This window comes from Rissa tridactyla, chromosome 23 (assembly GCF_028500815.1).
Source record: "Rissa tridactyla isolate bRisTri1 chromosome 23, bRisTri1.patW.cur.20221130, whole genome shotgun sequence".
Classification (NCBI taxonomy): Eukaryota; Metazoa; Chordata; class Aves; order Charadriiformes; family Laridae; genus Rissa; species Rissa tridactyla.
This window is the reverse complement of record NC_071488.1, coordinates 2,703,188-2,714,726: the sequence shown is the minus strand read 5'-3', so window position 1 is coordinate 2,714,726 and position 11,539 is coordinate 2,703,188. Positions and strand designations below refer to the sequence as shown.

The 11,539-nt window shown below is 68.2% G+C and overlaps 3 protein-coding genes across 3 annotated transcripts; 1 reads left to right on the top strand and 2 right to left on the bottom strand.

Annotated features, from left to right (window-relative positions):
- The first annotated feature begins 774 nt into the window (after positions 1 to 774).
- SCNM1 (sodium channel modifier 1) lies at positions 775 to 2,947 on the top strand. The gene is made up of 8 exons (XM_054182826.1): positions 775 to 968; positions 1,557 to 1,627; positions 1,710 to 1,798; positions 1,873 to 1,970; positions 2,047 to 2,141; positions 2,280 to 2,425; positions 2,544 to 2,676; positions 2,760 to 2,947. The coding sequence occupies exons 1-8, from the start codon at positions 918 to 920 to the stop codon at positions 2,857 to 2,859; spliced, it is 783 nt and encodes a 260-aa protein (XP_054038801.1). The 5' UTR covers positions 775 to 917; the 3' UTR covers positions 2,860 to 2,947.
- A 958-nt stretch (positions 2,948 to 3,905) lies between these two features.
- TMOD4 (tropomodulin 4) lies at positions 3,906 to 8,593 on the bottom strand. The gene is made up of 10 exons (XM_054182825.1): positions 8,447 to 8,593; positions 7,593 to 7,736; positions 7,346 to 7,502; positions 6,598 to 6,720; positions 5,753 to 5,842; positions 5,410 to 5,540; positions 4,692 to 4,799; positions 4,323 to 4,466; positions 4,090 to 4,234; positions 3,906 to 4,002 (listed from the first exon to the last, which is right to left on the bottom strand). The coding sequence occupies exons 2-10, from the start codon at positions 7,713 to 7,715 to the stop codon at positions 3,980 to 3,982; spliced, it is 1,044 nt and encodes a 347-aa protein (XP_054038800.1). The 5' UTR covers positions 7,716 to 7,736; positions 8,447 to 8,593; the 3' UTR covers positions 3,906 to 3,979.
- On the bottom strand, positions 7,650 to 11,438 carry VPS72 (vacuolar protein sorting 72 homolog). The gene is given in 8 exon segments (XM_054182822.1): positions 7,650 to 7,736; positions 9,137 to 9,275; positions 9,277 to 9,595; positions 9,881 to 10,022; positions 10,141 to 10,320; positions 10,429 to 10,540; positions 10,660 to 10,812; positions 11,266 to 11,438. Coding segments are annotated over 7 exon segments (1,098 nt in total). The 5' UTR covers positions 11,383 to 11,438; the 3' UTR covers positions 7,650 to 7,736; positions 9,137 to 9,200.
- Positions 11,439 to 11,539: the final 101 nt, after the last annotated feature.

Genomic DNA, 11,539 nt, shown 5'->3' with positions numbered 1-11,539 from the left:
AGTGATGGGATGGGGACGGGGACAGGGACAGGAGGGGACAGCGATGGGATGAGGAAAGGGACAGGAGGGGACACGGACAGGGTGGGGACAGTGATGGGACGGGGACAGCCATAGGGACAGGGACAGGAGGGGACAGCGATGGCCCCATGGACTCGTCCTGCCCCCCCCGCCCCGTGGATCCCGCCCCACGGCCACCCGGACCCCTGGATGTCCCCCCTCCTTTTGCCCCCCGCCCCCCCGTGGCCGCTCACCGTCACCCCGTAGCGCAGCGCCAGCCCCGGCAGCGTGTCCCCGGCTGCAGACGGTGCTCCCGGGCGGGGGCCGCCGCTGCCCCGCTCCCCGCCGCCATGGCGGGACGGCCCCGCTCAGCCCCGGACCCCGCCAGCGCGGGGGGGGCTCATGCGAACAGCCCCGGCCCGGGCGGGGGGGACCGGCCCAGGGCCCCGGCGCTCCGGCCGCCGCTCACGGGGGCGGGCTGGGCCCCGCCACCGCCCCCGGCCACCCCCGGTGAGGCCGGAGACGCCAGGCCCGGCCCGGCTGCCCTCGCAAAGGCCTCTGGGACTTGTAGTCCGGAAAGCGAGGGGATGGAGGCCGGAAAGGGGGCAGTGATGCCACCACCCCCGCGCCCACCCCGGGCCCCTCCCCAGCCCCCTCTGTCCTGCCATCACCCCGGGTCCTGCCCTCCCGGAGGGTCTCTGCCCCTCCACGCCGCGGCAGGGGATGGCGCCGCGGAACTACAACTCCCGTCATGCCGCGGGGCCGCGGCCGCCTGGGGACACGGCGGGACCACCCGCCCCTCCCCTTGCGTTCTCTGATTGGTCACTTCCACCCCCTCCCCGCGCACGGCCCGCCGGGAAAAGCCCCCCGGAAGCTGGGCGGAAGAGGGGGTGGTTCCCATAGTAACCGCCGCGGCCGCCATGTCCTTCAAGCGGGAGGGGGACGATCCCGGGCAGCTGGGGGTGCTGCAGGTAGGTCCCAGACCACCCCCAAAGCCCCCTAGACCCTCTCCGAGCCCCCCAGACCCCTGCAACCCAGCCTCCGGCTTTCCCACATCCCCTCCGGGTTCGCCCCCGTGTCCCGGCCTGCCCCCCCCCCCCCCCCAGCTCCCCCCAGCCTTTCCCCGCTCCTCCGTGCCCGTAAATCCCTCTCCTGCCCGCCGTCCTCCCTGCCCGCAATGCTGCTCTGCCCCCCCAGTTACCCCTCACCCCTTCCCTGGCTTGGCCTCCCTCGGGGTTCCCCTCCCGACGACCCAAATACTGCCCTTGGCCCAGGCCGCTCCCCAAAATTACCTCCTTCCCTTGCCTCAGCCTGCCCCTGTCCCCCAAACCGGCCCCTCCCCAGCCTTGACACCCCAATTTCCTCCCCTTGCTCCCTCAGAGGGGTGTCCCCAGGGTGCTGGAGTTTCCTGGCCTAAGAGGCAACAGGACTGAGCATGAGGGCTGGTTCCCTGTGGGGTGAACTGGGGGCAGACCCCCCTGTCCCCGGCAGCAGGCACGGGGGGGGGGGGGGGGGGGGGGGGGGGCGAGTGCTCACCCGGCCGGCTCGGTCTCTCCCAGAAAAGACGTGTCGCGGACCTGTTGGCCAACTACATCCCCGAGGACGAGGCACTGCTGCTGAGGAGCGGGAGGTGAGTGGGACCCCTGAGCGCAGCCCCCTCCTGCGGCTGCTTGTGGGGTCCTGACGGCAGCTTTCCCCCCACGTTGGCATAGGTATGCCTGCACGGTGTGCGCCCACCGCCCTGTCTTTGACACGCTGGACGTGCTGACGGTCCACAGGGCTGGCAAGAAGCACATGAGCAGTAAGTGGGGGACCGGCGGGGGGGAGGTCTGCACCGAGCAAGCACGTCCCCCAGTCCCCTTCGCTCTCTTCCAGGCCTGCAGCGTTTCTACGGCAGGAAGCGCTCACTCCAGGACGCGGCCCAGAAACGGCAGCATGAGCAGGAGGTGCAGGCAGAGGAGGCAGGAGTGCAGGTCGGTGCGAATGCCCCTTCCTCACCCCACTGGACTCTTGGTCAGGCCCCTCCTGAGCTCTGACCCCTCTCCCCAGGGCTCCCCGGCCCCTCTGTTGGCACAGACGAGGAGGATCGCCCGGAGTGCTCTGCTGAAAGCGGCTCCCTACAGCAGCTGCTGCCGGAGAACAGGGTGAGACTTTTGGTTTTGCTGCTGGAGGACGGGGGAAAGCTCTGGGCTTCCAGGCAGGGACCGGCAGCGCCGCAGCCTCGCTGCTGTCAGGCATTTGTGGGACGAGGCCCTGACTCCTCCTCAATCCTCCTGTCGCAGGGTGCAGGGAAGCAGCTCCCAATCTGGTGTCACCCAGAGAGGGCCGAGCGTTGCCCCGACACCGCCGGAGCCGTCACGGAAGGACAGAGAAGCCGTGGATGCCAGCCCTGCAGCCCTGCTGCCAGGGCACTGCGGTGGGCGAGCGGGTAAGAGCCATCCAGCCACTCTGGGGCTGCACTGGCACCGGTGGGAGAAGGCGCCCGGGCTCTCAGCCGCGTGTCTCCTGTTTCTGCGGGTCTCACCAGCTCCTCTCTGCCCTCCCAGATGCACCGAAGGCGGCTCCAGCCCGGACACAGCGAGGTGGCAAAGGAAAAGCTGCATCATCAGCCCTGAGCCGGCCTGAAGTCCTCAGCCCCGAGAGGCGCCAGGCCCTGGAGCGATACCTGCAGCTGCGGAGGTGAGTTGTGACCCCGATGGCTCAGGGAACCCCATAATGAGCCACCTCTCACTCCCTTTGTCTGCCCGTTTGTCCATCCCCAGCGCCGGCTGGATCCAGGACCGCTCCGGCAAGTGGGTGAAGGACGAGAACGCCGAATTCGACTCCGATGAGGACGAGCCGCCCACGCTGCTGCCGGCCTGAGGTCCCCCTGTACCCCACTGGTCCCCACGGGGACAGTTCGCCCAGGCTGTCCCCAAGCCCCGCCATTAATAGAGGCAGCTGGAGAGGACAGAGGTGTCTGAGCCGTTGGGGCAGATCCCGGAGAGGGGGTGGTATTGGGAGTCCCAGCATTTTGCCGCTCAACCTGATGCTTGTTTGGGGTGTCCCCTCCCTGGCCAGAGCCCTGCAAGCGCTGCCAACCTCGACATAGGTTTCGGCCCGTCCCCTCCTGTCCCTGGCCCAAGTCACGCTCGTTTTCTCGCACACTGGCAGCTGCCTGCGGGTCGTGGCCTTTCAGGGTGGCGGTGCCGGGTTCCCCCCCTCCTCCCCAGCCCCAGCAGCTGTCCCGGTGCTTCGGAAAGCGCTTGGCCATGTCGCCTGCCTCAGTTTTCCCCCCATTTTTCCTGCCAGCCTTGGGGTGCCTTGGGTTCTCCCACACTGGGGGGGCACCCACGGGACTGTTGTTTACGGGGCTGTGCCCTGAGCTGGCATCTACACCCCTGGGACAGCACCCACCACCCACCCAAGGGTCTGCCTGGGCCCTGGGGCTGGATCCTGTCCCTGGCGGGGGGCTCCCTGGCAGCGCTGCCTGGGGTGATGTTACCCCTGAGCGCTGGGATTCACCCACTCGCTCGGCTTGTGCCTATAAATAGGTGGTGGCACCTATAAATAGGCCCTGTGTCCCCCCCACCCACCTCACTGGGCTGTGGGTGCTGGCCCCCACGGGCCCTGGGTGCCCGGCTCCGTGCTATGGGTCTGCCGGCTGGCCGCTGAGGGGGGGGGTTACCCTGCTCCCCCCACCCCTCCTGGTGCCGTAACTCAATCCCCCAGGTATAAATACCCCACTGCTCCCCGAGGGGATCCAGGCGTCCGGCCCGGCCCCATGGATTAACAACCAGAGGCTAATGGGGGCCTCGAGCCCCGCAAGAAGGGGGGGTGCACCCCGCCTCCCTGGTGGCGTTACCCTCCCTCAGCCCATCCCTATGATCCCGATTTCAGCCCCGCGCACAAATCCTGCCGCAGGATGCTGTGTATCTCCATCCTCTTTATTTACAGTGGCCCTGGGGAGCAGGAGCTGGAGCTCGTTTGGGGGGGGGGGGCATTAGGTTTTCTTCTGCTTGCGACCTGGGGGCAGGGAAAAGAGGGAGGAGTCAGGGCTGGGACCCCCCCACCCTGACTCCTGCCCTGGGAGGGGACGCGGGGGACACTCACGGAGCTCGTTGTTGTTGGTGATGGCGATGGCGGCGCGGGCGCGGGGGCCTTGCTGCGTGAAGTGGTAGCCGAAGCGCACGACGGAGGGGCACTGCTCCAGCATGGTGGCCATCTCCATCTCCACCGTGTCGCCCAGCCGCTGGCACTGCGGGGACGGGGTGAAACCGGGCACACCGGGAAGTTGGGGACACTCCTGTCCCCTCCCCAGGCCACCCATGGGTGCCTGTCTCTACCTGGTTGTCCACCTTGAGCTCGCTGAGGGTGGTGTTGTGGTACATGGCCTTGATGATGCTCATCATGCCGGCGCTGGTGATGAAGTTGGATTCGATGTTGAGGCTCTGCAGGGTCTTGTTCTCCATCAGCATCTCAGCCACAGCCTGCGTGTCACCTCAGGGTGTCACCTCGGGGTGTCACCTGGGCCGGCACCCCACCTCTGGCACGTCCTGGGCCACCGATGCCCCAGGTGACGGTGGAAAAGCCACCATCACCTGGCCTTGCTGGTGTCCAGGATGGAGCCTGGGGCAGGGAACCGTGTCCCCTCCCTGTCTGGGGACATGGCGGGGGCTACGGTGGGGGGCGGGGGACACGGGGCTGGGACTCACGCTGGCCACGGGGTCGTTGCTGCGGGTGGCCACCAGGCTGAGCTTCTTGACGTGGGTGTTGGTTTTCATGGCCTCACAGATGGCCTTCAGCGTGGAGATGGGAATGTCCTGCAGCAAGGGGATGTGGGTGTCACCAAGAGGATGTGGGTGTCACCGAGGGGATGGGGACATCCCTGAGGGGAAGTGGGTGTCACCGAGGGGATGCAAGTGGCAGCGGGGGGTGCAGATGTCTCCAAGGGTCCTGGGGCATCCCCGAGAGGGTGCTGGATGTCACACAAGGGATGTGTCACTGAAGGGATGTGGGATGTCACCAAGGGGACACGGATGCCCCTGGATGAGGACCATCACCCTGGGGTGCCCTGGGGCCACTCCAGGATGGGGACCAACACCTCAGGGATGCCCCAAAATGAGGACCAACCCCACAGGGACACCCCAGGATAGTGAGCAGCACCCTGCGACAGGGTGACCAAGCCTCATGGGGACACCCCAGGGTAGGACCCATCACCCTGGCACCATCCTGGGCAGGGGGCAGCACCCAGGGACACCCTGGGGCCGCTCTGGGGGGCCATGGTGCTGCCCCAGCATGGTGACCGGCACCTTGGGGTGCCCTGGAGACACCTTTGGGTAGGGACCAGCCCTATGGGGACACCCCAGGATGGAGATTGGCACCCCAGGACCAGGACTAGCACCCTGGGGACACCGCCACCAGGTCCCTCACCTTGATGTTGTTGAGGTTGACTTCTTCCAGAGCCCCGTCATTGGCCTGGATCTGCCGCAGCGTCTCCTCCACGTTGGTGGGATTTGGGGGCTCGTCGGGCACCGGCTTGTACGTGTCGGGCTTCACCACACCTGGGGCACACGTGTGTGCGGGGGGGACGCACGTGATGGCGCACGTGGGCACCGACACGTAGGGATGTATGTGTTTGCACGCGCTTACGGTGTCACCACGGTAAATCCTGGAGGGGTTCTGGTGCCCTCATCCCCCTCGAACAGCCCCGTCGTCCCCGTGTCCCCTGCCCCGAGGGGCTCGTCCCCGTGTCCCCTGTCCCCAAGGCACTCACTGTTGATGCCCTCCGTGTTGGAGATGGTCCCGCTGCAGATCGCGTCGTAGTACTGCTTGTTGCTCATCAGCGTGTACATGCCCAGGATGGCTGCGGGATCAGAGCGGGGTCAGCGGGTGCCCCAGGACACCCATCCCGGTCCCCTCGTGTCCCCCTAGGGGTGGCCACAACCCCCCCCCGCCCAGCTCTGCCGGGGGGTGGCCGGGGAAGCTGCGGGGAGCGGGTGGGCCGGGGGCCAGCGGTGAAAGCCGAGCGTGGGGACACGGCGCTGCTTTTAGCCAGGCGCTGGCAAGGACCCAAGGGGACCGGGGGGGGGCCCGGGTGTGACACCAGGCCGGGGCAAGCGTGCAACACGCTGGCTACCTGCAACGTTTCCCCCTGTGCGACGCTTATCCTTGTGCAACATGCTCCCCCCACCCCGGTGCAATGTGCTTCCCCCTCCCCGTGCAACGCTGCGGTGCGACGTGCTGCCCCACGTGAAGCTGCTGCAGGACACGCTACCCCCGTGCAAGGTCGTCGTGCGACACGGCAGCCCCGTGTCAGGCTGTGCTGTGACATGGCAGCCCCGCGGGAGGCTGCGGCGTGATGTGAGTGCCCCGTGCAAGGTTGTCGTGCGACACGGTAGACCCGTGCAAGGCTGCGGTGCATCGCGGCGGCCTCGTGCAAGGCTGCAGTGCGAGGCACAGCCCCGTGCAAAGCTGCGGCGCTTCACGGCAGCCTTGCGCGAGGCTGTGGGGCATCATGGCATCCCCACGTGAGGTTGCTGCCCTGTGCGAGGTTGTGGTGCGTCGTGGCAGCCCCGTGCGAGGCCGCGGTGTGACACGGCTGCCCCGTGCGAGACCCACCGGCGATGTCGCACATCTCGGCCTCGGTGGCGTTGGCCAGCGCCTCCTCCAGCTCGGGCTCCAGCGTGATCTGCTCCTCCCGGGGGATCTCCCGCGTCGGGTTCTTGGGCACGAAGGGCTTCCCTGGGCACGGGGACGCGGCTTGCACCCCGCACGGCCTCGCACCGGCCGGGTGACACCGGCTGTGGTGGCCCAGGGACAGGGCTGGCAGAGGCGTGTGGGGATGTGGCTGCTGCTGGAGGGTGGCCTGGCCCAGGGGTGGCCGTGCCTGGGGGTGGGAGCCCAGGGGGTGGCAGTGCCAGCTGGTGACAGTCTGGGGGGGTTTGTGTGACCGTACTGGGGGGTGACGTTGCCAGGGGGTGGCTGTGCTGGGGGGGGGACATTGCCACGGGGTGGCATTGCCGGGGTGGCCATATAGGGGGTGACATTGCCAGGGGTGGCTGTGCTGGAGGTGGCATTGCCGAGGGGTGGCCATGCCAGGGGGTGGCCATATGGGGGGTGACATTGCCAAGGGGTAGCCATATGGGGGGTGACATTGCCGGGGGGTGGCTGTGCCCGGGGCTGGCGGGGACCCAGCTCGCCCGGGACACCCGAGCCGCTGGCGAGGACCATTCTGCCGAGCTAAATATACCCAGCGCTGCGGGGCCCCGTCTCTCCTGCTCCCCGCCACGGTCCCCGCCGTGTCTCTGTCCCCCCTGCTCCCTGCCACGGTCCCCGCCGTGTCCCCCCCCGCCCCCGGTGCCCGCACCTTTCTTCTCGCCGGTGAAGGGCACCAGGTCGTCGCGCTCGCCGGCCTCCAGCGCCTGCTTCTCCAGGTGCTGCAGCAGGGCCTCCCGGTCCAGCGGCCCCGTCGGGCTCTTCTGCGTCTGGTCCCGCTGCCGCAGCCCCGCCGGCAGCAGCACGTTCTGGGGGAACCAGGGTGTCACCCATGGGGGACGCTGATGGCCAGGTGGCACCCGTCCCGCTCCCCCCGCCCCGCTGACACCGCGACCCACCTCGGGGTCCATCTCCAGCAGCTCCATGTCCAGCTGCTCCAGCTCCTCGGCCGACAGCTCCCGCAGGATCTTGTCCTCGTCGATGTCCCGGTACTTCTCCAGCTCCTGCCGGTAGGACGTCATGGCGGGGGACCGGGGGGCGGCCTGGGGGGGATGACGACAGGGGGGCTGAGTGGCTGGTGGGAGGCTCCCCAGGGTAGGGGGATGCCCCGTGCCATCAGGGGACCCCCCCAAACAAATGTGACGCCCCCATCCCATGGCCTGTAGGGCCCCTTTGTGCCATGGGGTGGTATTGGGGTCCCACCGGGCTGGGGGGCACCCTGGGGTGGGGGGGTCCACAGTGGTGTGGTTGGGGGGCTCCTGAGTAAACTAAGTCCTGGCTCTGAGGTGCTCCCCAGGGCCAGGACCCAGCATTCCCCCCAGCCTCCCCTACTGCTGGGGGGGCAGGTCCCGGTTCAGCAGCCCCAGTGCCCCCCCGGACTCCCCTCCAGCGCCCCTTTGTCCCCCAGCACAGGTCCTCACCACCCTGGGGGGGCGGCAGGGGTAAACGCTGGGGACATGAGTCCGCTGACACCGGGATCGGGTCCTTCCCGAGGAACTGGGTCGAGATTTCCCCCCGACATCTGGGTCCCCAGAGCTGGGGGGGCAACTGGGGGGAAGGACACACATCTGGTGCCCCCGGGAGGGACCAGACACCCCCGGGTGAGAGCCGGGTGGGGGATCGCTGGGAGTGGGGATCCCCGACACACCCAGGGCCCCCTGAGCCCGTGTCCCTGGGGGTGACGTGCCCCCCACCACCCTTGGGAGCGCCCCTCCCCTCCCCACCCCTTGGGACCCCCACCCCGGGGCCCTACCTGGCCGCTGGCCGGGGCAGCGGAGCCTGCCTGGGTGTGAGCCCCGGTGCTGAGCCAAGGGCTCCGGCCGCGCAGGGCATGAGATCAGCGTTTTATTCTGCGAGCCAGCGGCGGGGAGGGGCGAGATCACATATCCCCGGGCGTTATCGAGCCCTGCCAGCCCCGCGCCGGCTCCACCCAGGCACCCTGGCCATGGGGGGGGGCCCCTCGTGAGCTCCCTGTTACCCCCTGGGGTGCCCTGGCCCGGGGGGAGAAGGGAGGTTGGGGCTGGTGCAGCGTCACCGCAGGGAGAGGCTGAACCCTGTGCCCCACAGAGACCCCTCAACCCCCACGTCACCCCCCCCAGGGACATTTTGTGCCCCTTCACCCCAAAAACATCTAGGTGATTCTGCTCCTAAGTGCCCCCCCAGCCCCCAAAATCATATCTGGGGGGGTGCGCGCGGGGCCATTGTCATCGGGGCTCCCATGGCAGCGCTCAGAACGAACTGTTTGTTTATTGTAGGGTCTCTAGGAAAACAAGAGCTCGCACGCACCCTGTGTTTACTGTAGGGTCTCCTGTGTTGCAACCGTTGTGTGTTGGCCGGAAATAAGAGCCCGCACCCTCATTTTACGCAGACTACTCAGGTTTATTTCTTTTTTATATAAAAAAAGGTAGGAAGGAGATAAATAGAGCAACAAACCGTCACCTACGGGAGTCGGAGCGAGGAGAGGCCTCGACCCGCAGTGGCCACAAGCCCCCGGGGACCCCCGGCGCTCAGGTTGTGGGGACGCTTTGCTTGATGATGATCTTCTGGCGGGTGGGACGGACGTTGGGGTCGGGGCCGGGGGGGAGCGGCGGCCCCCAGGGCGGCGGAGGCGGCGGCGCTGGGCAGCCCGTGCGCTGTGATGTATTTCTTGTAGGCCTCCCGGATGATTTTGAAGGCGCGGATGTTGGAGTAGGGGATGTCGGTGATGGGGTCGCGGTAAACAGCCGGTTTGTGGGTGACGGGGCAGATCTCCCGCACCGGCAGCCGTGGCTGTTTCGCTTTGGGGAAGAAACGCTCGAAGGTTTCGTCGTCGCTGAAGGAGATGAAGGTACGGGAGCACTTCCCAGCGGAAGCCGGAGCTGGGGCTGGAGCTGCTTCGGCCTGCTGTGGGTCTTGGTCCAACCTGGAAGAGCCACAATCAGCGCCCAGGAGCCCCCCGGGGTGGGGGGAAACCCCAGGGGAGCTCCCATGGCGGGCAGAGCTACCAAATCTGCTCAAGCTGCCCCCCAGGACGAGTGTGGGGCTTGGAGGGCTCCAAGGTGCTGCCCCAAACCCACTTCTCCCTCACCACAGTGGAGCAGAGCCCGGGGAGGGATCGGGGCTGGGAGACAGGGACAGAGGGGCCCGGTTGGGTGCGTGGGGGGAAAAAAAACCCCACTGGGGCCACATCGAGGTGACCCCAACCTACCCCTCCACATCCACGTTCTCCTCCTTGCCCGGCTCTGGGACGAGGGGCATGGTGACGGACCAGTACCGGATAACGGGCCCCACGCACTTCCGCTTCTTCTGGACTTGCTTCTTCTTGTCGGCTTCCAGGCGCTCGTAATTCTCTGGGAAAGCAGGGACAAACCAAGGAAGGGGGGGCTCAGCGTCTCACCGACACCCTCACCCCTCATCCCTGCGCTGTTTTGGAGGGGGCTGCACCCCACGGCACGGCGCCCGGCTCACCCAGGGAGCGCAGGTTGATCTCCTCCGTGATCTTGGCCTCCTCCAGCAGCTCCTCCTGCGTCAGAGGCCGGTCGTAGTTGGGGCCGCCCTTCTTACGCTTGGACTGGACCTGCCGCTCTTGGATGCGCAGGAAGGTTTGTCGCGTGTGCTCCGTCGTCGACTGCCGCATGTGCTTCCGGCCTGCGGCGGGAGGACGGGGCTCACCGGCGGGCACCAGCTGGCCTGGCTCAGCGGGAGCTCTGCCGGAGGGGGCCCGTGTCCAGCTTGTCCTATCCCACGTGCACTCACTGTCTCCCACGTCATCCTGGAGCTCCAAGGGGATGGATTTCACCTCTCGCGGCTTCTGGGAGCCGCCGGTGGGGACATCCGTCTTCTTGGGGCGCAGGCTCTTGAGTGGCTCCTACGGGATGTGGCACGGGATGTGAAAAGGGAGGAAAAACTCCCCCCGGCCTTGGCTTTTCTTAACCGGGAGCCCGTCCCTGGTGCCGGGACGGGGACCGCGCAGCCCCCGGCCCGTACCCGGTAAGCCTTGGTGACAACGCGGCGGCGGCGCTTGGGCTCGCTCTCGTCCTGGTCGCTGGCGGGTTCCTCGCCCTCGTCGATGTCAAAGTCCGAGTCCACCTCGTCGTCGCTGTCCGACTGGTCGCCCCGGTACTCGTCATCGCCCGACTCCTGCGGGGACAGAGGGGCTGCGTCAACCCCGGGGCTCCCAGGGCTCTGCTGCCCTCCCGCCCCATGGCCACGGTGGGGGGGGTGGTTCTCTAACAGCCAGACACCCCCTGGAGCTGCTGCTCCTGCCCGGCCCCTCCTGCTGCCCCACAGCCCCCCCCGGGGGACCCCCAAACCCCCCCGGTGATCCCTGTCCCCCTCCAGGACAACCCGCCACCCCCGTGATCCCCATCTCCCCCCGCAGACGCCCCACCTCCTCAAAGCTCCCTATCTCCCTCCCCCCCCGACTCCCCACCTCCTCCGGGACCCCCAGACATCCTCCCCCCGGGGCTCCCCACCTTCCCCTGACCCCCAGACACCCTTCCCCGCTCCCGAGCCCCCACAGCACCGGGACACCTCCGGTTCCTTTTGCGCTAAGACCATCCCCCCCCCGGTGTTTCCGTCCTCCCCCCGCACCTCGGTGAAGCCGCCGTAGGTGGTCTGGTAGAACTCATCCTCCTCCTCGGCCTCCAGCAGCCCCGAGAGCCGGTTCCCGGCCGTGCGCCGCGGAGCGCGGCCCTCCGCCAGGCTCATCGCGCCGCCGCCGCCGCCATCGGCGCTCGGCTGCGCGTCCTGCCCGGCCCCGGCCTCGCCCCCGGCCCGCTGCTGCGCCGCCAGGCAAAGCGGAGCGAGCGCCGAGCTGCCGATGGCGGCGGACGCCCCCTGGAGGGCCAGAGGGAGCACTGCGGGT

Coding starts and splice junctions, on each gene's coding strand:
- SCNM1 (XM_054182826.1), top strand. CDS start 918: ATGTCCTTCAAGCGGGAGGGGGACGATCCCGGGCAGCTGGGGGTGCTG. Junction 1,799..1,872: donor TGGCAAGAAGCACATGAGCA/GTAAGTGGGGGA, acceptor GCTCTCTTCCAG/GCCTGCAGCGTTTCTACGGC. Junction 1,971..2,046: donor CAGAGGAGGCAGGAGTGCAG/GTCGGTGCGAAT, acceptor CCCTCTCCCCAG/GGCTCCCCGGCCCCTCTGTT.
- TMOD4 (XM_054182825.1), bottom strand. CDS start 7,715: ATGACGTCCTACCGGCAGGAGCTGGAGAAGTACCGGGACATCGACGAG. Junction 7,503..7,592: donor TGCTGGAGATGGACCCCGAG/GTGGGTCGCGGT, acceptor TGGTTCCCCCAG/AACGTGCTGCTGCCGGCGGG. Junction 4,467..4,691: donor GCAACGACCCCGTGGCCAGC/GTGAGTCCCAGC, acceptor GGTGACACGCAG/GCTGTGGCTGAGATGCTGAT.